Source organism: Prunus persica, chromosome G5, assembly GCF_000346465.2.
Source record: "Prunus persica cultivar Lovell chromosome G5, Prunus_persica_NCBIv2, whole genome shotgun sequence".
In the NCBI taxonomy this organism is placed as follows: Eukaryota; Viridiplantae; Streptophyta; class Magnoliopsida; order Rosales; family Rosaceae; genus Prunus; species Prunus persica.
Window position 1 is genome coordinate 10,855,485 of NC_034013.1, and position 26,884 is coordinate 10,882,368.

Consider the following 26,884-nt stretch of genomic DNA (forward strand, 5'->3'; position numbering starts at 1 on the left):
CATTATAGTTTATTCACGAATCGCAATGATTTGCTGTTCATCACTGTGAATAATAGACAAAAATAAATACATAAGAAAATAATTAAATGGGATGATATTGGTAAGTTTCAGATTTAAAAAAATTGGGTTGGTGAATGGTGTGCCAATGGCTAATTAAAGCGTTGTCTCGACTCACATAAAAGTATATATATATCATAACATTACATCAACCACAGTGCAAACGAGATCTCAGTTGAAAAACTTCAAAGATACTCCAGACATTGGAAGCCCTAAATGGTCCCCACATTATTCAAACTTCCTATAGTTTCTAAACATAAATTCAAAACCCTACTAATCAATATACTAGTTTTTCTTCTTCCTTTTTCGGCGAAAGATTCGAACTTATTACCTCTTACAATATTAAAAAAACGATATATGTACTTATTAAACAAATAGTTAATCAATAACTTCTCAACATTACTGATTATATTGATTTTATATATATACTTATTAAACAAATAGTTAATCAATAACTTCTCAACATTACTGATTATATTGATTTCACCGATAAACGAAAAATCACAGCGTATAATCCATACATCGTCTACTAATCACCCTTTATTTTGCAATGAAAATAAAGGGAACCTTCTGCACAGTGATGCTTGTTTTCTAGCACTGCAGAACTCGAGCTGTTTAGCTACCATATGCATATATAGAGCTGTTTTCTAGCACTACAAGTAAAAACAAAAACATTCAGAGTCTTTCGGTGGGGAACAAAAGATTTGATAACAGTAGAAGAAAGCTACCAAAAGAATCGAACACACGCATTGGTAGCTAGCAAAACAACTTATAATGCAGTTGCAGAATAATATATATATTTTGCTACACACAAAAAAAAGAGCCGTAATAATTCACAGGGTAATTGAGAAAAGACATGAATTTCAGGAATGTGGTCCATGCCATGATTTAAACTATTGCCTGTAGGTGGCATTGCATGTTTGGTATGTTGTTTTTGTCCTTTGTATTTGTTTCGCATTTTGTTTGTTTACACACATCAATCAAACGTTCCAGAAGAATTAGACCTTGCAATCAGCTTCAAAGCTAGGGATACTCAAGATACTATTCTCCTATCTAAAAAGGATCAAGATTCAGGTTCAATTTAATTCAGGAATTTTTCTTTCGGGGGCTAAATGAAACATGCCTGCCACTTTACCTAGTTTGCCCTTAGCTCATGCCGTGCCTCGACCTCTTTAATTCATAATTTTGTCGAACATCTTATCCTTATGACAGCCACGCTCAAATAGAAAATTAAATAAATATCGAAAATTTTTATGTGTAGGAACGTTAATGGCAGTCACTAGCTAGCTCTACCATAGATCCTCCAGCGATAATTACTTTACAATATGCTTTAATTAAAGGTACTTTTTTTTAGTATTATACAACTCAATATAATATCCCCTAAAATCAACTGCTCTCTAATTGTGTGCCGTTTGCCACTTGAGCCAAGTTCTTTGGGTTAGAAATTTGAATAATAAAAAAATCCCACGTTTGCAGTTCATGATGGGAGAGTGCATGCTAACGTCCATTACATGATAACAACAGTTCTGGAATTGCAGAAATATATGTACAAAAGAGTGATAGAGATCCATTACACGTTTTTTGTGTGTGTAAAAGGTGAAGGAAACGTAGTGGATTCTAGAGTGTCATATGATTCACACACATATATCGCATTTTTTACTATATCTACAAAAATATTATTTTATCAAACTGTGAATTTGAATTATTAATTAAATTAAATTAAATTTTAATGTATAATTTAAATTCACAATCAAACAAATTATCTCTAAATGAATGGGGAAAAAATGAGTTCATGTTTTGAACAATTGATGAAGTACATAATGGTAGGTTGGTCACATTATAGTTCATGTCTCCAATTCCGTACTCACATAAATCACATATTCAATTTTTTTTATACGAAATTGAGAAGAAGAGAATTAAAAAAAAAAAAAAAGACTACATCAAATACGGAGATGAATGTCCTTAACCACTTAAATTATATTCTCTTTGTTAATATAATTTTATTGCACTCGGGATATAAAACGGGTGAAGCTTTAATACCACTCTCTTTAGTGGGAAAGGAACACCACACCACTTATTTTAGATAGTTGCTAATAGCATCATCTCCGACATGCTATCAAACGGATACTTGTGTCCAAAATATATTATTCTGTCGACATAAGAAAGAGCTTGGAAGAAAAGGTGCCTGTAAATTAGTTGAGGCCATTCAAGAAAAGGCAGACAAGCTGCAGAATGCTCTTTACCAAAGAAGAAAAATAAGGCAATCTGCAAAATTTGCGGAGAGATATCCATCACTGTAATTTGCAGCCTACACTTTCATTCCTTCCTCTCCTTTCATTTCGAGGCCACATATTTTCTGTGTGGATATGATATTTAATTTGTGTTCTAGAACTGCGTCCTTTGGTTACCAAGAAAGAACAAACTCTAGGTCGTCTTGAATTTTTCATTTAATTATTATTTCAATTGTGAAGTTAAACATGAAATCCAAAACGATATCATGCTAAGGATATCATTAGTTTTCTCACGTGAGCTCTACTGCCAGTTGTAAGGTTTTACCTAACCACTTACATTATTCTAGCTCTTTTTTCTTTTTCTTTTTTTGGGTCGAATGTCTTATTCTAGCTCTTATCATTAGATGCCGGGTGTTTTTGTTTTGGGATGCCCTAACTTATCAAAAGAGTAAGCAGTCAAGACTTTCACTTTGGATTGTCGAGAGCATATTTTGGGAATGTTCTGCCATTTTTTCTCCGTGAGAGTGTTCATGGTTTATGAAATGAGATTTCAAATTTTTGAAATATGTGCTTCAGTTAAAATAAATTATGCGTTGAGTATTTTTTAGAGTTTATTCTTGCTACAATTTCAAAATGTGTGAGGTCAAGGTTTCGATTTTCAAATTGTTTTTTATTTACTTTGTTCTTCAAAATCTGCATTTAATATTTCAAACACTTCATTCATTTAGATCTAGATCATATTCTTGATTGGTTTCTTAAAGAATATAATTTCTTGAAGGAATTGATTCTTTTCATCTTTGAATCTAGATTTCATGCTGGTTTGATTCTGAGATGAGCATCAGGTGTCATGGAGTGAAGAAGCTGAAAATAAAGTTGTTATGTCCATAAAAAATTAGTTGCTAACTTTGCTAAGTTGGAGAAGGAAGTTGCACAAAGAAATAGAGCTTTTACCTAAAGGTACATGCAACTATATATATATATATGTGTAATATATCCCTGCATAATTGCTTGGAATATAATGCAAATGTTTAGATTATCCCACGTATTAATTGCATGACAATATGCACGCAAAGGAAATAGACTGACGAGTGTGTGGAGAGTTTGGAATGGTTGCCGATGCAACAGGCAAAAGCCAAAGTGACCACTAATAACCCTTCCAAAGGTTACATTTAATGTATTTCTTGCTCAATTGAGAGAGTCAAAAGGATTCAACTACTCCCATTGACAACAAAACAATTCCTCACAACACAACCATGCATATGTATATATATAAAACAAGGATATGATATTTCAATTATATAGGCGTCAATGATTGTCAGTTTTTTGGGTCCCAATTCACTTTATGAATTTCAAAATGGTCCATCAGCTTCTTATCTCAATAGTTTCTGATAATTTCTCAACCACGGTTGGCTCAATTAGTAAGGTCTTTGTATTGCATGTAGTTCTATTAGTATTTGAATATCGCTGTCAACACTCTTTGTTAGTGCACGATTTGTAATTTTTTATATAAATTCATATTAATGGTAACTGGTAGTTGGATATCACGTGTAAGTGCTTTCGGCTTGAAATTGTGGATTTGCTCTGGCCTCCTAAAATTAAGGTAAAGAATTGTGTATTGTTGTTGTTTGAATTTTAGTACAGGACTCCTAAAATCTCAAGACCATCCAGTGATCTCAGGTTTAAAATCCCATATATCTTGATAGTGTGTGTGTGAGAAAATTTTCTCCCGTTATAATTTAGACCATCGTTTCTATTCAGAACAACGTACCGGATCAACTTTATTTTCTTATCAAACATTACTTATGCGTGAATCTCACTATAAAGGTTTAAAAACATGCAACAAACTCATGTGTGGAACATATGAATATTATGGTGTGGAAGAACGAAATTTAGTACAGTGACATCATATGAAACTCAACAAAAACTTAGTATTGGTGATATGGCACGAGTCATGTTGAGTGTTTCTAGAATACTTTGATAATAATTCTTTTCTTCTTCTTTTTTTAATTTAAGTAAAACGATATGGTCATTGTACATTACTTACCCTAATACTTTTAGTTGATTACTTCCGACTAGTTTTGTTTTTCTAGTCAAATCTGTCGTTTACATCTTTATTTTCAATTCTCACCAAACTTACACCAAATTGCAATAGAAACTAAAAATACAAGTAGTTTTCAAATTAAAATAATAATAATTTGAGAATTTTTTTATAAAGAATCGACAAAGAACAAATAGAATCTGTTTACTTGAGTAATTAACAAACGGGACATTCTCCAATAAGTATTTAAGTTAATGATTGGTTATTTACTTTTAATCCCAGCCGTTGGATTACATCTAAGAAACTACCAACATATTTAATGAATGCAATCCAACAGTCAAGAATTAAAAATATATAACTAATCCTTACATAGAATACTTATTAGAGAATCTCCCTTAGCAAACATCTCCTCAAAAAACCAAAACACAAGGCAAAACAAAATACAGAAGATGAAAAAGAAATTAAAGAGAAAAAAAAAAAAAAAAAACAAACAAACATGCATCTTTATAAATGGTTAATCCCTAACAAAGCCAATATAGGACCGGGGTCAATGGATCCGACGGCTGCCATTAGTACACGTGCACATTCCATGTCTCACAGGTTCCACCAACGCCCTCCAACTGAAAATGACGTGGCAGCCGCCGTCGGGGAATGGCTTGACTGTTAGGTACACAACTACCCTCCCTACCCAATCCCAAAGATCTTCATTTTTCTATGGATCATCAGTTTAAACTATGGCCCACAAGTTTTTCCTTTTTTCTTTTCTTTTCTTTTTTTTTTGTGTCCTTTTTTATTTTATATTATTTTGTTTTTGGAATTTACTCGTGGCGAGTAGTGTGAACAATGCCTGGCCCAAAAATCGGCTGCATTTTGCTCGTCAGCCGCTGAGCCGCTGAGCCTCTCTAATTTTTGCAATCATAATTTTTTTTTTCTTGAATAAAGGAAACAAATATTTGTTTCTTCGCCAACTTGTTTTTGTTTTGTATGCTTAATTAGTATTTGTTTTGTTCGTGTGAACAGGTTTTAATTCAACCAGGGTGAAGGAAAACAGGTTTTCATTCAACCAGGGTGAAGGAAAACAGAGTAGGGGAAAACTGGTTTTTATTCATCCACATAAGATTTTCGTACACTAATATTTCTTCACATATATTCAAAGTAATGATGGATTTTTAATGTCGAGATCAAGAATAAAAGGTACCATCTCAATCACTGTTAGATGTGGAATTAGACTAGTTGATTTAGATAGTGCGTCTATTCCCTTGCACCCGAACTCGACCTATCTTGCCCTATGTTACAGTAGTTTTACACTTTGTCAAAAGAAAACAAAAATTACACTAAAAACAAAGTAAATTTAAGTTTTACCTATAAAAAAACTTTCACTTTTGAAAAAAACTTTCACTTTTGGAAAAAGCCAAAGTTTTTTGAAAAAAGACAGAATAACCTCTCAACTTTCAAACCAAAGACATGCAAATGTAAAGGATTTCTTAGGAAATCAAAAAATAAATAAGGGCAATTTTGTCCATTTTTGCTTGTTTTAAAAATTTTATCTCTCCTTTGGGCTTTTCCAACAATAGCAATGAAAATATACATACCCATCACACTGAAAAGACATTTCATTGATTTTCGAAAACATGTGGCTGAATCTGATCATGCAGCTGCCCACAACCCTAGGAGGAGGAGGAGGAAAGGGGAACATAGCAGAATTTAGAAAAATGATGGGCACATGGGGGCTGGACCTGGAAGCCTTGAAATCATTTCAATTATCCTAGTACACCATGGCTCAGCAAATTTTGGGTCCATTTCTTATCTTTCTTTTCTTCTTGCATTAATTTTTCTGTCATCAAAATTAACTATATATATATATATATGTATAAAATGTGAAATGGTCAGCGATTAATAAAATGTGACACAAATAGCAGCACTCTATGAGACACTGGTCAATCAATGATGGTATGTAGTGGCGAACCTATTAAAGTGCAATGAGGTGCAGCTACACCTTTCCTCCTTGGAAAAGTCATTATAGGTGTTGTATATTATACCTCTGCTCAACATGGGAGGTACACTCTAGGTATTCAATGAAAAGTCTAAACGAAGTTAATCTGCTACTGCACTGCATCACTTGATTTTTTTTAATAAATCCTGACCAAAATTGCACATTTGTTAAAAAAATTTATAGATCCGCAAGTGGTGGTATGCTTTATGAAATTTTCATGTGTGCAAGTAGAATTTTTTATGTTGGTGGAGATGAGACTTTCATGCATATATATATACAAGGTGTGTTAAGTTAGCTTTACATGTATATTCCCACTAGCTAGTTGCTTACTTAATTAAGGGTTTGTTTGCTAGTCCTTTAATATGAAAGCAACTCTTTCATCGACTTGTTAATAAACACCCAATTAGTCCACTCAACATGTATATCGTTTCTAATTTATATGAGTATGATGGATTAGTACACGCACTTGATTAATTTTTGTTCATTATATATATGATATTTTTAATTATTTTTTAAAGTGTGACTACAAGCGTCAAGCAGACTACGGTATATACATTTATAAAAATCTAGAAAATTATCATATAAAGGAAGACGGACGTATAACATATGACCAAAATAGGGAACATACTATACATAAAAAAAAAATAAGCAGTTGATTTGATTGAATAAAGTAATTTTAAGAACTTTAAGCTCAATCAAAACAAAAGTTTGTTCTAGTTTGGGTGGTTGAGAGCATCGAGTACCTTTACTTTTGAGGTCTTAAATTTGAATTTTGTAAATTTTTATATTTATATATTTTTAAAAGTGAGAAGTTTAACCTTTGAATGTAATTAAAAAGACTAAAATGTCAATATATTTAAATACCTCAATAGAATTGGAGTTTCAACTATCTAACCTTTAAATCGTCTCTCAAAGTCAAGTCTAATCTTTTTTTTTAAGGGAAAAAATTATTTTATTAATTCTTCAACCAATTACAAAAAATTCGCCATGCAAAACGGTAGCCTCGTTAAATCCTAAAGTCACGCATAGTATTAATATTATTATGTTGATTCATATAAAATAAATGTAGGCAGTGATGAAATTGGGCAAAAGAATGACGTGGGGCTACCAACAAAAATGACTTCATCTAAACCAAACCCCTTGCGGGGCCAGACAGAATAAACTAATCCACATGCTTAGAAGATTAATGATTATATATTATGGACCATTTGCGGTAAGCCCTGTTGTTCTTGCAAAAGGTCAAAAAAGTGGTTTGAATAGATTGGATTAAATACTTTTTTGGGGGCAAAATCTATGACAATATTACTTTGGGAGAATGACCATTGACTATAACATGTTTGGCAATGCGTTAAACTATGAGGTGAAGGTTGGTCCTCACATCACATGTAGATCTCAGTACTCCCTTCATTATTTGTTATATAATTATACTTTTTATGATTTAATTATGCATCTTGACACCTTATCACCAGTAAACGCCCAGGAGGACATTTGGATTTTGGGAGCATTCCAAAGTGAAATAAACAAACAAACTGCTGTTGTTGCGAATAAATTAAAATCAATGGAAATTTGTGGTTAACCAAAACTATATTTCAGTTGCAATAAATTAAAACACGTAATAGGATTCATTTTTGGAATTAGGTTAGGTTAATTGTTCGATTTTTTTTAATAGAAATGGAACTTACTGCATCACAAGATGTGGTGCGATTGGTAAATTGTCACCTTCAATTGGTGAGTTATGACAAGGGTTCAAAACTCGTTTGAAGTACTTTATGGCCAAAAACAAGCCGAATTCCAATATTCAATTCAAATAAAAAAATCTTAAATATTTAATTCACAAAGAATATTTAACATTTGAAAATTGTACATCCGTTATAAAATTCATGAATATGCCAGTATAGATGAATGAACAGCATATTTACCTAATACCTGCAAAAGCTGTCGCAAAGGAAAAATGATATTAATGCATATTCAGGGCATCACCTAACTCTGCTGTCTGCACATTAATGTCGAAAATATGCACGTGAAAATTAAGATAAGAGAGAAAACAAAGCTGAAAGCTAGGCATCCGGGCTTGCACATTAATTTTTTTTCTTGTATTTTATTACATTTTTCATTTGTTTTCTGCTTTGAGTTCTGACATGATTAGACAAGAGGATATATCCGGTGCTTCGTGTGGTGGGGGGTTTTTTTTTTCTTCTTCTTTTTGTAAAGTGAGCTTGATGGTGTTTTTATAATCATTAGGGAAAGGAAACTAGATCTGCAGCATGTAGGATCGTAATGAATCTAATGATGGTAGATATCTCTTCTCATCAAAACTTGTTCCTTCTCCATGATGTGAAGCATGATGTGTTGTGACAACTTGTGAAACCCCATCTCCAGAATTTGGTCTAACAATTTAAATGATTTTGAAATCTTTTCCGTGCATTATTAAGTGGTTTTAGGGTTGGACGTTCAGGTTGTAATCTTCCCGTCCACCGACAGTTTCAGAAACTCATTGCATCTCAAAGCACAACAACAACAGGTATCATTCAAGAAAAAATAGTCATTTTGGGATATAGAAAGGTGTACCATTTCAGCAGTAAAACTCAGAGAGCAGATGATTAAAGAGAGGGTATTGGGATTCGCCAATGTCAATAATGCATGCAAGTTGTGAAGTGAAGCTACAAACCAAGCAGCACATGAAAACTGATTGACATAAAAAAGGTAAAACATGTAGACGTAATATACCAAGGAATCAAATCAAGAACACAGATTTGGTGTCACAAGTACATCACTAGTAATTTATTGTATAATTGGCTGCGTCTTCTTGCTAGGCAAAATATTCCAGGGGAATGATCTTGAATACCGCTATTACTGTATCGAAGTTTTGAAACAGATCAAACAAAATCGACATAATATTGATACTTTATTTATATCGTACTATTTGTCTTTGAAATAATGAGACAATCGTGACTATTTGAGAATTTTGCTATCATAATAAAGATATTTGAGACACCAAATTGTTCATATTTGAAAATGTTATTCTATTGACTTTGAGTCATTATTTGAATCGTTCATTTTCTAAACGTGGATGTGTTGATATGCATAAGTCAAATTTCGATTAAAGCTTTTAAAAAAAGAATGCTATTATTCAAAACTCTATATTCTGGAGGGTCATTTTGAAAAGATTAATTTAATTTAATTTATTCTCATTTTAGCCAAGCATCGTTTAAGGGAGCCAGCCAAGCCAAGCCGAGAAGTTGACTTGTTGTGAAATAAAGATTTGAAGCCGTCGTGTTCATCACATGTTTGAAAACAAAGGGCAAATTTGGAAACAAACTCCACCCGAACTTAATTTATGTTTATTTATTTATTTTATAAATGTATTTATTTATTAAATTATGTTTTTCAATACACCAACATTTGCTTCATACACACCCCCTCTATAAAGCCTAATTATGAAAACCATAGTGTTTATTAAATATTCACAAGAACAATAATTTGGATCTCTCCACCATCCTTACAATATGTATTTTTTTCTAGACACTCTACAAAATAAGACACAAGTAAATTATTTTTTAATCCATAATGTCTTCCATATTTCTCTATTTAAGAAGTATTAATATTATAAATAAATTTAATTTATGTAATTTATCTGGATAGTGGTATTTTATTAATTTTTAATTATTTTAGACTCTAGCATTGGTCCATTTTAAGTGGTGTGGATGTAGCATGAACAATATTTTATTTATCTTAAAATGGATAAAGATTAACAATTAAAAATAAAGAGTTTGGGAGACATTAATTAGTCTTGATTTCTTTTTATATAAATGATATTCTACTTGAATTTAATCTAAATTACAAAATAGAAATTTAAACTCAAATACAGAATGAAGAATACATATGTTCTAGCCAACTTGGTAGTCTTCCATTAAAGCACACGCGCCAACTGCTAGCAGCGACTGTTTGAACTTGTTTGGGTGACAAGTGTTGGTGTACCACGTCTCTTTTCTCTCTGCATTTCCATAGTATTTGGGTCAAAAAATTTATTTTGTCCAAGAGATTCTTTATTTCGCCACTCTACCATTAATTTGTATAAAGCTTTTTTTGGTTCCTCACAAATAAATGGAACTACTGCAGTGAAATTGGGAGACTTTTTCCAGAAATATGTGGAAGTGAAATCCACACACCACTACATTAAGGCTTCTTTCCTGTTTAAAGTAACTTTACTGCTCCTAGCTGTTTCCCATTTTTACAAGTTTGGTGATTTTGAGCTGGTTTTTGGGTTTTTCTTGTGGTGAAAATTTGAGAACCTACTGTGGGAAGGTTGGTTTTGGTTCTTGTTTGTAGGCCCAAAGTGTTTCAGTTTTTGGGGGGTTGATCAGAAAAACCCAGATCATTAATTGGTGATGGTGCTTTTAATTTGTATTTTATGTTTGTGTCAAAAGCTCCAAAGTGCTGGTGTTGCCCCCACCTCTTGCCACCATTAAAAGAGCTCTGTTCTTCTTGGTTTTCTATAACAGGGAGCTTGTAGCTCTTTTTAGAGCAAAAACTGAAGCAACTTATTGTTAGATTGCAAATAACATAACATATTATTTCATTCCTTCTTCTTTTTTTCTTTTTTCTTTTTTCTTTTTTATGTTATTCTTTCTTTCATGAAAGTGAGTGTTGTGATTCTGTACAAAACTGGAAAGTCTTTTACTATTGGTCCAGTGAAGGCCCTTACTCTCTCTATTAACCAGGCTTTGTATTTTGATAATAATACTTCCCAGCTTGAGCTTCTCTCTCTTTCAGCAAGACCATGCTGCTGGTTTTGAGTCCCAGTTCCTTGTTGTTCAGAAACCAGTAGCAGTTGTGAGTCAAACCCATCTGGGTTTTCAGTGTTAAGCAGCACCTCCATGAATTTGAGCTAAAACACCAGCACTTTTAGCTTTTCTGAGGGAATATTTTAATAAAAAAACAGAAACCAAGATTTGGTTCTGGTGCTGGGAAGTGAATAATCAAGACTATATCTGCATCTGGGTTGATTGAGTGGCGCTTGCTTTTTGGCTTGAATATGGCTACTAGGCTTCAGAACCAGGACCGGGTGCCAGAGAACCTGAGAAAACAGCTTGCTCTTGCTGTGAGAAGCATCGAATGGAGCTATGCAATCTTCTGGTCGATTTCAGCAAGACAACCAGGGTACTGATATTTTCATCTTTTCTCAACTTGGGTTAGTTGAATTTTAACTATGCATTTTCTCATAATAAAAAAAAAAAAAAAAAAAGTCGAAACTTTTATTCAAAATTTCCCAGAAAAACCTTTTGTTGTTGTTGTGTGCTTTCAATTTCTAATATTCTGCAACTTGGAGCGCTTAAGATTCCCATTTCTATATTGGGTGGCTGTCTGGATTCTGCACGTGTTGGGTTCAAAGGGAAAGTTTCACCTTAGCATGGTTGTTTGTCCCCCATCCTTCCTCTCTTGGGTTCAAAAAACTCTTATGAGCTCCTGCATTATCAGCAACATTTGGAAATTCTGCCAATGAGAGTGATGATGATTCACTAATTGGACTACTCTTCACATTAAGATGACAAAAATTGAAGTGTTTCACGCTTTCTATGACATTCTATTAGTATTAGATGAGGGAAAAGTAGTCATTTTTCATTGTTTGAAATATAAATCTCCTAAGATCTTATGGCATTGTCATTGTCTACATTATCGATTGTATCGTTTACTTTACAGGGTGTTGGAGTGGGGTGATGGATACTACAATGGAGATATCAAGACAAGAAAAACAGTTCAAGCCATAGAACTTAATGCTGACCAAATGGGATTGCAAAGGAGTGAACAATTGAGAGAACTTTACGAGTCCCTCTCGGCTGGTGAAGCAAGTCCACAAGCTAGAAGGCCTTCGGCATCATTATCACCTGAAGATCTAGCTGATACGGAGTGGTATTACCTAGTTTGCATGTCATTCGTCTTCAACGTTGGACAAGGGTAATTCTTTCCTCACAATTCTTCTTACTCAAATAGCAGCTTAAGGCCTTTCTGATATTATGATCAACAATTTGCGATGTAACTTACATGAATTCTACTTTAGAAGTTAAAGCTTGAAAGGAGGAGATTTCTCTTTTGTTAGATGTGATGCACTTTACTTTTCTTGGAATGTAAAAGACACAACATGATAACCCCAAAGTTCATTCTGTGCACTTGTCTTCATATAACTTACATGAATTCTCCCCCAAACTCTTTTCAGGTTGCCAGGACGAACATTAGCAAATGGTCAACCTATCTGGCTATGCAATGCTCACTATGCTGATAGTAAAGTGTTTACTCGCTCTCTCCTGGCAAAGGTAGCTTGCTGTTTCTTGGTTTACATAAGAAGTATCACTGACTGAATTCGTGTTCATGTTAATTGGGTAGTTTGCTCAAAAGATACTAAAACATCTGTTATCTGTTTGGTTTTCTTTTGATGCCTGGATTTGTAACAACTGACACCCTCAGAGCGCCTCCATTCAGGTACGAATACTTGTTCATCCACCTATATTTAAAAGTATAAGTTCCCGAGTCTCAGCAATGTACGAAATTTTGTGCTGAGGTTTTAACACAATCAATAAAAACAATGTTTTGTCACGAACTGGCTTAACCCTGCATCATTAGGGTCAAGAGAAAAACAGTTCCAATCAAAGCAAAGAATAATTCTTGCTGGTACATGTTGTCACAGTTTCAGACACAACAGACTTTGAACTGTCAATACAAGTTTTCCTTTAGAAAATACAATTCTATTTTGTAATTATGGGCATAAGCAATGTACAAAAATCTCTCTTTCAAAACTAAATATGTTTCTCTTGTTTTGCCTTCCAGACTGTGGTATGCTTTCCATTTTTGGGAGGTGTGATTGAGCTGGGTGTGACTGAGTTGGTAGGTTTTTAGAACGCTGCTTCAGTATTTTCAATCAGAAGTTCATATTTCTTCGAATTCTGATCCACTATGTACTTTTCACATTATTTTTGAAGGTTATGGAGGACCCTGATCTCATTCAGCATGTTAAAACATCTTTCTTGGAGGTTCCATATCCCATAGCTTCCAAGAAAACCAATCCTAGTGTAGGAAGCACAAGAAATGACAATGATCTTGCCTGCACTGTGCTTGATCATGATGTTATGGACGCCAAGTTAATTCCTGTTGTAGGATGTGAAGAAATGAATGCGACTTCACCTAATAACAGTTCAAATGGTTTGGGGCTCAATCAACCAGCTGACGATTCATTCATGGTTGAAGGGATGAATGGCGGAGCTTCTCAAGTGCAAAGCTGGCAATTTATGGATGATGAGTTCAGTAATTTTGTACATCATTCTATGGATTCCAGTGACTGTATATCTCAAACTTTGGTATATCCTGAAAAGGTTCCCTTGGGTCCTAAGGCTGAAAAGGCAAGTGACCATTGCCTGCATGATCTTAAAGAGCGCAATAGCACAAAACTGACCTCTTTAGGTCCCCAAGGCACTGACTTGCAGTATCAGAGTGTTCTTTCTGCCCTTTTAAAGGGCTCACACCAATTGATTTTGGGCCCAAACTTCCAAAATTGTCATCAGGAATCTAACTTTGTCAGTTGGAAGAGAGGAGGATTTGTAAAATGCCGGAAACAAAGAGGTGGAAGCCCGCAAAAATTATTGAAGCAGATTTTGTTTGAAGTTCCTCGGATGCATGTTGATTGTGTGCTCGAGTCCCCAGAAGATAACAGTAATAGAAATGGAGTTTGGAGACCAGAGGCTGATGAAATTGGTATGAATCATGCATTATCTGAGAGAAGGCGAAGGGAAAAACTAAATGAAAGATTTTGCGTTTTAAAATCGATGGTCCCCTCGATTAGCAAGGTAGGTAAACTCCATTTCCTGATATTTGGTTATTGACCTTAACTGCAAAGTAAAATGTTTTTCCACTTTGTTTGCACAGGATGACAAAGTATCCATATTAGATGATGCAATAGAATATTTGAAAGATCTTGAGAAAAGAGTTGAAGAGTTGGAATCCTGCCGGGAGCCGTCAGATTTAGAAGCCAAAATAAAGAGGAAAATCCAAGATACTATTGAGAGAACATCTGACAACTGTTGCAACACCAAAATTAGTAATGGGAAGAAGCCATTAGTTTACAAGAGAAAGGCCAGTGACATTGATGAAACGGAGCCAGAAATCAGTTATGTTGTATCAAAGCACGGTTCAAGTGATAATATAACAGTGAATATGAACAAGAAGGATGTTCTAATTGAGATGAAATTTCCTTGGAGGGAAGGAGTGTTGCTAGAGATCATGGATGCCACAAGCCGTCTCCAATTAGATACTCACTCAGTTCAATCATCCACAGCAGATGGGATTCTTTCCGTCACTATTAAATCCAGGGTAGGAAATTATAGTTACGTGATGAATATGATCTATCATTTCTTGCTTTAAGAGAAATGGCATTAGGGATGAGCCCCTTCCCTATCATGTGACACATTTGAGTTCCCGGATGCCTATTACAAGTAACTGATCATTGGTATTTTCTTAATTTGCAGTTCAAGGGGTCGACTGTCGCATCAGCAGGGACAATCCAGCAAGCACTTCAGCGAATCGCCAGAAGCTGTTGATGCTTGTTCTCTTAGTGATGCTTAGAGGGTTATTTGCTCTCTCAAAGTCTGTCATTGTACAATCGTGTAACGTTGAAAGGTTCTGTAGATTTTCGCTGTAAGAAAAATGAGTCTGTTGAGGATTTTTCCTGCAGGTAAGTAGTCTAGCAACAGGAATTAAACTTTTGTTAAATGCACAATTTTCTTCAAATATTTTGATATGTGTTTCTGTACCTAACAAAACCTGACCTATAGGCCGTAACTTTGAGTTCATGATACAGTATTACTTACATTCAGTAAGATGTACTTTGAAAACAACTCAAGGAGGCCTCTAAAATCTTAGTTCAATAAGAAATCAAACAGATTATTACAGAAACAAGTAGTTGCCAACATAACATTGCTTAAGGTCATAATCCAATTGGGTTGGAATTTGGCAACTGTGCAACACGAAGACTTGGGAGAAATTACAGTTGGCAGAAAAGTAAATGTAAATGTAATGTGCTCAAGGGTTTCTGTTATTTATTAACACTACTCCTACCAAAAATTGAGATATGAGGCCATGTGCACTAAACGAGAAAGATTTAGTTGCAACGAGAATAGCACGTTTTATGGAAGTCTTTCTCTCAAGATGTCTGTTTTCTCGGTCATAATTGGATTCTGCAACAAGTCTTTAAATTGAGGAAAATTATAAGAGCTGTGACTTTTATGCATGTCTGCAACTTGATTTTGTTCACACAATGGCATTGGATACGTGTCATCAGACTGAGCAAATGTAGGAGACCAGGCTACTAGTTTCACTTAGTCATCAGGAGTGGGTTTTCTCACAGCTTGGCATCATTTGGATGTTCAAAAAGGAAGGGAGATAGGTAAAACTTTGATATTGTAGACAATAAATAAAGTAGAAAAGGCTGACAATTGACAAACAAAGTTACCAACATAAAAATTCTGCAGCTACTCAATTTTTTACATAAGATAACAAAGTATTTGTCATTTTGTAACAAGGACCTTTTTTTATCACATGGCAGAGAGCATCTAATCTTAAATAAAATGACAACCGCTTAGCTGCCGTAAGAGGTGCACTTACTAATACTTGGCTTCTTCTCTATAAGGAATCATTGTTCAGACAAATCACAATTTCATAAGTGAGTAAAAAAAATTCCCATTATGGTTAGAACTCATCTTTCAAAATTTTTTATAAAGTTAGTAAATACTTGACACTCACAATGTATCAAATCTATGGTTAGAACTCATCATTGAAAACCGGTTTATAAAAATGGGAGTTTATAATTTTAAATACTGATTTTTCACCCTCAAGACCAGAGTTCGAATCCCGTCTTCTCATTTCATCTTTCTTTTAAAAAGAAAAAGAAATCGAATTATTAAGAAAGATAATCATAAATAATCATAGGGGTTAAAATTCACAATTCAAGACATGGTAGATTTGACCCTTGGGACCCTTCATAAGCTGCAGCCTAAATGACGAGGTTAATCATAGCTCTTCTTGTGATTAAACGTATTAAGAGGTTTTTGTTTTTACTTGGTGGATTTAAAAGCCAAAGTCCAAAGTGGCCTGTCTGATCTTCTTTTCAAAGTTGGGCAACAACTGTTCTCTGTGCATATAATTTTCAATGGTCACCCTCAAAGAAATGATGATAGATTATCATGTAGATCATGGACTAGTTACACCATTTGCTCAAATCTTTCATCTTAGGATCTCTTTTTAACCAAAGACAATTTCTCAGAGTTTCTATTGCTAAGGTTGGTGCACCCATTTCTGCATTGGACTGTCATAATTTCCGAAGGCACAACCACCCCACCACCCCCCCACTATGAACACAATAAAGTAGACAAGAAATGAGAGCAACACCCACTAAACATTGTGCACAAAGTTTAAATTTAACCGTACTAAATTAATTTTTTGGGACAAACCCATTCATAGTGGATTGAATTCTAGACTCATTAAGTGATCTCAGCATGACCTAATTCCATCAACTCTACCTGGCTCAATTTTTACATAAAAAAAGGCTATCTATTATTACCCCCTAAAGTCAAAATTCATTGAACAAGAAGACTTCCAAAACCATCACCAAAAAGAAATATGATTTATAATCATGATGTTTACATATAAATGCTTATGGAATTACCGTTCAAATCTCCATTCAAAACAATCAAAACTTTCTGAAGACTACTTAACTTCACAACAAGTGCAGCTAGAAACATCGAATGAACAAGACATCATTCCCACTCAATTGTGGAGGGAGGCTTCGACGTAATGTCTTGAACTACTCGGTTTACACCCCGTACGCTATTGCAGATCTTTCGTGATACATCATCAAGGAACTTATGTTCGAAATAGTACCTGAAATTTTCAAAGTGGCGCCACATTATCAAGGAGCTTATGGCATCAACAAGTGATGTTAACATGCCTAACTACTTGGCATATACCCAACAACCAACATAAAGGTAATAGAAAATAAATAACAGAATATGCAGCACAGATGAAGGCATACCAATCAGCTGTCATCCCATCTTGACTTGTAACAGCTCTGAGAGCAACAACATGAGAATGTGTTCTTTGATCACCCTGAACCCCAACTGATCTTACAGGCAAAAACACCGCAAAAGCTTGCCAGATTTCATCATACAACCCAGCATCTTTGATTGATTGTATGAATATCTCATCAACCTGAAAAGAAATAATAAATAAAAACGTGACATATAAATATTAGAAAACCAAGACGGTCAAGACTTCAACTCATGGATAAAAACAAATTTACCTGGCGGAGGACATCCAAGGCATTGCCTGTAGTCACATCACCCAAGACTCGTACTGCAAGGCCGGGCCCAGGAAATGGATGGCGCTTTAGAAATCCCTGGGGGACATCCAAGATCCTCCCTAATTGCCGAACCTTTATGTGTCGGGGAAAAAATGGACAAGTCAATAATCAGCACACTACCAAAGGAAGATTAATGCATACTATATGCAACATAGTAGGAAGGTAGAAGATGAAACCTCATCCTTGAATAGAAGCTTAAGAGGCTCAATGAGCTTCAATTTCATGTCCTTGGGAAGCCCACCAACATTATGATGGCTCTTGATTGTGTGGGAGTGTGTCCTTCCACTTCCAGGTGGTGGGCAAGATTCAATCACATCTGGATACAGTGTCCCTTGGACCAAGTAAGAAGGTTTCCTCCCTAATTTTTTCTCCAAATCATGTGCAAAAGCATCAAAAATGCTAATGAACTCCTTTCCAATGATTTTCCTTTTCTTCTCAGGATCAACAACACCTTTAAGCTCACTAAGAAATTGATCAGTGGCATCCACACAAGTAACAGGCAAATGAAGATCTCTTTCAAAGGTTTCCATTACACGTTCTCTCTCCTTATATCTGCATGAAGAAGAAATTTCTATTAGGTAAACACGAAATATACAATTGAAGTCTACAACATACACAAAATGTTAACCTCTCCATTTTGCTCGCTCTCTCACCTCAATAAACCATTGTCAACAAAGATACAATGAAGCCTATCACCAATTGCCTTATGAACAAGAGTTGCTGCAACTGTGGAATCGACACCTCCTGATAACGCGCATATGACATGATCTTCAGTCCCTACTGTGCTTTTAATCACTTTTATTTCTTCATCCAATACGTTTTCCATACTCCACCCTGCACTGACTTTACAAATATCAAATAAAAAGTATCGAAGTGTCTCCATCCCTTCCGGCGAATGTGTCACCTACACAGGATTTTCAAATTTCATTGACTGAAGCAAATTTTAAATGCCAATAACATTTCAAATTTTGATCGACTAACAACATTTTCAAACGCAAGTACAAACAAGAAAGGAAATAGACATTTCATGCATAGAGCAATTCCTCTAACATTTATTTTTCAATCACATTCTAACCCAGAAGGTGGCAAAGTTTCAAACAGAACCAACAACAATGTATGTTGTAAATGAAAGTCAAGTCATTTGAAGCAACTTAAAAAACATTGCATCAGAAATCAGAACAGATGAACAAAAAATAAAAGCAAAGATAATTAATGAGGTAAGTTATTTTTATGCTACGCCATGACAAACATAGCCATTCCCATCAAGAACCAAATCACTACAACCCACTTCAAAAACATACCTAAACTGAACCATTTGCTTATACAAAATTGAGTACAACCTGTATAACTAATTTCAAAATCTAAAAGAGAAAAAACTCTAAATTTAATTTACCACTAATAAGAAACATCAGACACCAAATTTAATAAAACCCACATCCAGTTATCCAAAAATCAACTAAACCACAACAAAATCCAAAAATCCAAACCAAACCCAATTACCTCCGGGTGGTATTGCAACCCATAGAACCTCCTAATCGGACTTTCAATTGCAGCCACCGATCCCTGCTGGCTCCGCCCCACGACCTCGAAAGCATCAGGCAGTTTCGCCACCTCATCGCCATGGCTCATCCAAACCACCTGCTTATCCCCAACTTTCTTGGACCCAAAAAGTCCAGAATTTATCTCCACCTCAATCTCCATCCTCCCATACTCCTGCTTCTCCCCAACCCTAACTTCCCCGCCAAGCCTCTGCACTATCAGCTGAAGCCCATAGCACACACCGAGGACAAAGACTCCATTGGCCTCGGCCCACTCGACGAATCCGGCAGGGAAGCTCGGCGAGTCTGGGGTGTGGACCGAGTGGGGCCCGCCGGAGAGGATGACGACCTTAGGGTTAAGGTCGGTGATGGATTTGAGAGAGCTAGTGCCGGAGATGCAGAGGGAGAAGACGGAGAGGGATCGAATTCGGCGGGTGATGAGGTGGGTGTATTGGGAGCCATAATCGAGAATCAGGACGAGCTCCGATTTCACGGCTTTTGGGTCCATGGGGTTTTGGTGGTGGTGGCAGCGGTGGTGAGAGGTGGCTAGGGTTTACGGGGAGGTGAGGGTTTTTGGGGATTGAGTGTGAGTGGCTGTGCTTTACATTGGAGGGTAGGGTTTAAGGAACGCGACAAAAAATGGAAAATTAGGGTTTTTGCAAGGTTTGGTGGGAAGTGGGTCTTTGACAACCTTTTTCGTCTATCAAATTGCATTTTATTATTATTTAACATTGGGGTCTAAAAGCCCAGCACAACAAAACCTAAACAGCAACAAAACGATGCCTGGACACACTCATGGCATCAGCATACAAAATATCCTTCAGGAAGTCAGGAGCCGTCTCACAAAGATGAATTCCAGTACCAAAATCGATGCTCCTAGCAGACAAAGCATCGGCAGCAACATCTGCTCACCGTAGATATGATCTCTGGTAAATACATTTTTTGGAATGTACTGAATTTGCGTTTTATATGCGTAAGTATAGCCGCGCGGCTATACTTTTAAAATATATTAAGATTTAAATAGTATAGCCGCGCGGCTATACGGCACAAATTGGTTTTCTTTTTTGTAATTAAGTAATATTTTACTCTCTTTTTTTATAATTACTTTAATTAGTAATTATGTTTTAATTATTATTTCTTCAGTGGATAATTAGTATTTAAATATTTTACTAATTTCATAAATTACTTAATAAATAGTAATTAACTATTTTTAAATTCTTTTGTGGACTTTGTTTTTTATTTTTTATTTAAAATTAGTTCGTTTAGTTTAATATTTTTGATTAAGTAATATCTTAGCCCTTATTTAATTATATTAATTATTATTTATTTAATGAATAATTAGTATTGAAGTATTGTAATTAATTTTATAAATTACTTAATAAATACTAATTAATTACAAATACATAAAATACATAAATGAATTTTTTTATATAATAGCTGAATTTTTCACCATGTATTTTTAGGAAAATTTTCTAATAATAAACATACATATTTTATTCGTGTTATACCCATCTGGTATTTTTATGTATATATGCTTGAAATCCCTTGGGTATTCTTTTCCCATTACTTTGGGAATAAAAATTCCTCTTTGTTATTTTGTTGTCTTTTTATCCTTGTTTTTTTTTTCTTCCTTCGTTTTTGGTTTGTAAAGCCAGTTTCTGTTTTATTTTGGGCTTTTTCTTTCCCCTATGGGTTGGGTATTTTGGGCTTCCATTTTGTTCATCTGCAATTTACCATAAGTTGCCCAAACACCACAGTTTCGTCTTCACCACTCAAACTATTGAGCAGAAAATGTTACACTTACAATAGAAAAACCATTCAAATTATTCTCAAGGGTGCCTTCCCTACGTGCTGTATGACATTATAGCAATAGGGTTTAGCAGCAGAGATTTTTAGACGGCAAGGATCTACTGGAGGATCACCATAACCTGCAGATTCATTGATGACTACTATGATCTGAGTGATATAGGCAGACTTCTCATAACCCTCTTGTGGAAAATGGCCACTTCCCATGGCAGGGCTTAGGTCTGTTGGTTGGATGTAAACCTCTCCTCCCCATGAAAAACAAGACGCCCCTTGTTTTAAGCTGATGAATATTTGGTTTTGGCCAGTAGCCAATGTATTTGTCTTCAAACATGAACCACCAATTCCTTGTTGCACGATCCTGTATCGAAAGGTAATTATATACACGTTAAGAAAAAGGAAAACATAAAAAGAGAACATCTTTTACAATTAAACTAGTACTTAACACAAACAATGGGTTTTCTAGGCTAAGGGAAATGGATTAAGATTAGAATATGTTACGGTTTGATTAACCTCATCTCAATGTATTAAAAGACAAATTAAAAGACTTACATGATATGATCTGTTCTTTTTACTATTTCTCATTCAGCAATCATTGTTCATGAGATTTGAACTCATGACCTCCTTTAATAAAATAAAACTGAGATTTGAACTCATATTATTCAACCGTGTAAGCGAAAATGGGTAGATCGAAGCCAAAAGGCACACCGGAGCTAACTTGTATAAATCCGGGACACAGAAGATTGAAGCAACCAGTCTTTTGGTAACCATATGCCTGCATGTATGGTAAAAGGACATTAAATTTGACAAAGAAAAGGTTAAAAGTAAAAAGTTGATATTTGAGAATTACAGACTTACAGTCTAGTAGGAATAAAGTCGGCTGCCACTGGGATTATAAACTTAGATTAACCTGAAAGGTTTGTAAAAACAAGCAACGAACACAGGTGAGAAATGACAAATAGTCAATTATCAACTTTGTTAGGTTGTTAAGAAATGATACTACCTAAAACTAATTTGTGTTTTGTCACTTGTCATAACTTACTAGTTTTTACTAGTCTCTTGTTTCATTAGTTCCAAATTTATTCACCAAATGATGTGTATCATCGTTTCGAAATTCGGAAGTGGGGGGGACACTAGGGTTCCATATATTGACGCGTCCTCTTTCTCCGTGATTATGGTTTCTAAATTCGAGCACTGCTGACTAATTTCATCAAGGAAAAAAAATATAAAAATTAGAAAAAAAGAAAAAGTTATGGTAGCGTCATTCGTGTGTAGGAGCATGACTTTGTCACAACCATTGATTTTTGTGGAGCCATCTACAATGATTTTATTTAAAAAATTTACTCTACATCATGACCTTCTATTTGAAGCATAATGGAGCTGCGCCAGTATTTTTTGTTGGGTCGTTTGGTCCTACAGATTCTGTAATTTTTTCCATTACTATTAGATCTTCCTTTGTCGTCCTCCTCATTGCCACATATCCTTGTGGACACCGTATGTTCCTAGGCACATATTGTGGCATGCTTGTAAGTTGTAGGTATCAATGTGACCTGAATTGTATGATTCTTGAAGAGAGAGGATGATCAAAAGCTAGTTGTTTGTAGATATCAATGCAATCTACAATATCGCCATTTTCAGTCTGTTGGTGACAAAAGAGAAAAACAAAGATATGATTAATTACAAAAGCATGCAAAAGAGAAAGAAAAAAAATAATAATAATAAGGTAAACAAAAATCAATGTCCATCCCATTTGTTCAACGCTTGGATTTCTTCTTTGAGATCAATCTTTTACTTTTGAGCAGAAAAAAACTATATTCAACTTATTCTCATGACAAAGAAGCTTAAGAGGATCAACATGGTAACCTGTCTACCATTATAGCAATAAGGTTTATCAATGTACATTTTGAGATCATCATCTTCAGGATCAACATAATCTTGTGATCGATCAGTAACGACTTTAATCTGACGGATATAAGGAGACTTCCGATAGCCTTCTTCTGGAAAATGACCACTTCCCATTTGGTGGGCTTAGTTCTGTTACTTTGCTGTAAATCTCTCCTTCCCATGACATAAGAGAAGCTCCATGTGCCAAACTAGTGAATATTTCTCTTGGCCAGTAACCAACGTATGCATCTTCAAATATGAGCCACCAATTCTTTGTATGACGATCCTATATTGTCATGAAAGAGTAACACACATTAGGTTGAGGGGAAGTGATTCATTGATATAACATCGATGTTTGGAAGTCGTCTTTCGAGAAAAGTTAAGGACTGTCATCTAGTTACCCACGCCTGCAAGCGACTGTTTCTAGTAAAACTCTTTTATCTTTTTAATCAAAGTACTAGTTGCTTGTTCTAAGACTTTGATATAAAGTAATAAAACTGATCGCATTTTTTATCACACCTCGCACATAATCAGTAATCTATTTCTACCACATTGACTAACGATAATGATCATTATGTCTTTTATACAAATGAGACACACATTATATTGGCAGTAAAATTAGTAGAGGGATGGGCACCTGATGTAAACTGAGCAGCATATCATATTGTTTACCCCTGTAAATAGAAGTTGGTAGCTTGAGGCCAAGGGGTATATCAGAGCTAACTTGCACAAATCCTGGACATAAAATATTGGAACAACCAGTCTTTTGGTAACCATCTGCCTGCAATATACATGGTATTTCAAAATTTATAAATAAATGAAAAGAAAATGCAAAGTTGAGACTTGAAATTAAAGACTTACAGTCCAAAAAGTATAAAGTCGGCTGCCATAGGGATATAGATTTAGATTAACCTGAAAGGTTAAAAATAATTAATTTGCAATTTTATCATAAGGAGGGGTTTACAGCAGATGCTCCAACCAGCTTGTATAGTGTAATGCGGCTCCCTAGACCAATTTGCAAGAGCCATACTTGAAAGGCTAAATTGAGTTTGTGGAACACTGGGGTTCCAAATATTAGTGCGTCCTCTGCCTCCATAAATTGAGTTTCTATACTCTAGCACTGCAGCCTGATGATTTAAGGAAAGAAGTAAAAAAAAAACCAAACCAATTATTTTATGAATCAATCAATTCAATTGTAAAAAGAAAGACTAATTCATTCCAAATATGATATCAACTAGGTATTACTTTAATTGGGATGCTATTTTTTTTCTTCTTCTAATACAAGCGATATTAGGGAAAGGGGGAACCGAACCTAGGACCTATGCAGGATAAATACTCTTAACCACTTGAGCTACTTGGCGCCCCTTGCTAATTGTTATGCTAATTAAGATGATGGTCTTCTTATTTATGAGAAAGTTGTACTTACATGATGGCCCTTTATGTCAATTTTATTGGAGATGCTCCTGTGAGTTTTTGTAATTGGGTAGTTTAGTCCCAAAGACTTCATATTTTTTGCCATTATTAGATCTTCCCTTGTTGCCTTCTCATGGGCACTGATCCTTGTGGGCAATGTAGGTTCCTAGGCACATATTGTGAGTATTTAAACGTTTCAATTCTTCATTTGCATTCCCTCTTGGCACCTTTGTGGGTTTTATCTGCATTGAACAATTTGAACCAAGATATATAAATGTGAACATACATTACTAAGCTGTATTGTATGAAGAGCTTTGATAGCGTGAGTCGCCTACAAACACGTGAGTGATTTTAACTATTAATTGGTCTGAAGTACACACCAATCAACAATTGTCAATCACTCGCGCGCTTGATACTGAAACAAACATTTAACCTGGATTGTATGATTCTTGAGCAGAGGATGATCGAAAGCAAGTTGTTTGTAGATATCAATGCAATCTGCAATATTACCATATCCAGTCTGTTGGTGAGAAAAGTGAAGAAAGCCAAAGACGAGTTCAACAAACTAAAACTGTCTCAACTAGTACTGTTTTGAGCATTTAAAAGAGAGTTTAATTACCCTGAAACTCTTGATTGGAAGTTTATTGATAAGGTTAAGCAGTGTGTCCAGCTCCAAGTCTTCATCCTTTGATAACCTTCCCCATCCTTGAACTGCAATATCTCCATTAAAAAGTAAAGCAAATGTTGCCAGCAACATAAATGTCACTGTTGGAGTTTCTAGCAGCCATTCTCATAGAACCAGCTACCTTATGTACTTCGAATTTTTTTTGCATGATATGACGGTTACTAAGCTCTACCAACCTTAAGTAAAATAAAAGAAACTATAGTTGACATTGGCTTGGATTAATTAATGGAAAATCTTAAGGATAGGTGCTACGAGTCTCTTTGGTTTGCTGGAGAGGAAGTGGTGCGGTGTCCTTGTTTCTATGTTTATTTTAGTATAATAATTCTCAAAAACTCAATACGAGTTTGCTATTGTTTGTATTTAGTGTTCGACTTTTCGATGCTGATTTGTCGTTACTGTCGTTGCGCGGTGAATCTATGTTGTAGGTCTGAGTACATGTGCTTCTTGTCTGCCGAATTGGAGTTTTTAGGTTTTTCTGGCGTGCGTAATTCTCTCCAGATCAAACCAATTTATTTTTGTGTTTGGTCACTGGAGATGTTGTACTCATATTTGGCATTGCGATTATTCTGTACTTTTTTCTGTGTTCTCAATAAAATTACTATTGCTTTTAATAAAATTAAAAAAAATTTGAAAAAAAGGTTGAGATTTTTTTGTAGAAAACTGAACAATGTAAAGAAGACAGTTGAAATTGACTTGCATTAATTAAAGAAAATACTAAAGATATATGGTTCGCAATAACAAGCAAACACAGGATCTCAGATGCATGGATAACTTCTCTTCACCACTATAGCTACAAGCCCCTTTGCAATTAAGGAGCATCTTAAAGGCTGAATCTTTGAGTTAAGAAGAAAATTTGTCCACACTAGAAAATTTGAATGAAAAATGAAAGAAACTAGTTGAAATTGACCTGCATTAATTTAGGAAAATCCAAGAAATTCACAATAACTAGCAAATTCAGCAGCACTTGAGATTTTATGAGTTACCAAATCTGATGCGCGCCAATGTGGCCTATAAAGGTATTCTTGGGTCATCAGATTGGCCAAGGTGTATTTCAGAAGTGGAGAGTTCCTTGGACACCAAGTAAGACTTTGATGATGGAGTTGAAGGGTGCCTCAGTGGTGGTGATGGTGGTCATTCTATTAATCACTGGAAATGCAATTGCAGATGAACACTGTTTCCAGCAGTGCCTCAACAATTGTGATCAGTTACCAGTTTTATGTGTCAGACTATGTCTGGGGAAGTGTCCTCCTGATCCTAATCTACCTCAGAACCCTGTGGATCTCTCCCATTACTACTGCAAAATTGGTTGCTCACTTCACCAGTTTCACAAATTTAGCCATGGTACCCTCTGCCTCTTTATCTATATAGTTCTTAATTTAACTCTCTCTCTCTCTCTCTCTCTCTCTCTCTCTCTCTCTCTCTCTCTCTCATAAAAATGATTCTGTTTTTTCTTGACAGTTAAAGAGAAAATGGGAAGTTGCATGCAAGACTGTTCCTACACAAACTCATCTGCACCCTATTGTCAGATTTTTTCAATCCAAGAAACCTACCACACTCTCATCTTCTCTTCACAAACCCTAAATTGGGATTGTGAGAGTAATATAGCTGGATATGGAGGGAGTGGATTTACAAATTCCCCCGGCTTTGCGTTCCTTCCTCACCTCTCTCCCTCTCTTTCTTTTATTAACAGATTTCTTCCACGCCCCCGGCCCAACACTTCTGCTTGCTGTTTCTATTTATCTCCTAAATTGACATAATGCCCTCAATAATATAAACGTAGTGTTTATTGCATCCATGTACAACATATATATATATATATATAATAAGAAAACGTACATAAA

At 35.2% G+C, this 26,884-nt stretch overlaps 2 protein-coding genes across 2 annotated transcripts; one reads left to right on the top strand and one right to left on the bottom strand.

Annotated features, from left to right (window-relative positions):
- Positions 10,312 to 15,156, top strand: LOC18776558 (transcription factor EGL1). The gene is made up of 8 exons (XM_020564682.1): positions 10,312 to 11,479; positions 12,020 to 12,274; positions 12,534 to 12,630; positions 12,782 to 12,796; positions 13,142 to 13,198; positions 13,294 to 14,154; positions 14,234 to 14,677; positions 14,833 to 15,156. Exons 1-8 carry the CDS (start codon positions 11,355 to 11,357, stop codon positions 14,902 to 14,904), a joined length of 1,926 nt encoding a protein of 641 aa, XP_020420271.1. The 5' UTR covers positions 10,312 to 11,354; the 3' UTR covers positions 14,905 to 15,156.
- LOC18775916 (GMP synthase [glutamine-hydrolyzing]) lies at positions 16,956 to 19,988 on the bottom strand. The gene is made up of 6 exons (XM_007209829.2): positions 19,221 to 19,988; positions 18,374 to 18,624; positions 17,897 to 18,272; positions 17,661 to 17,792; positions 17,394 to 17,569; positions 16,956 to 17,242 (listed from the first exon to the last, which is right to left on the bottom strand). Exons 1-6 carry the CDS (start codon positions 19,764 to 19,766, stop codon positions 17,119 to 17,121), a joined length of 1,605 nt encoding a protein of 534 aa, XP_007209891.1. The 5' UTR covers positions 19,767 to 19,988; the 3' UTR covers positions 16,956 to 17,118.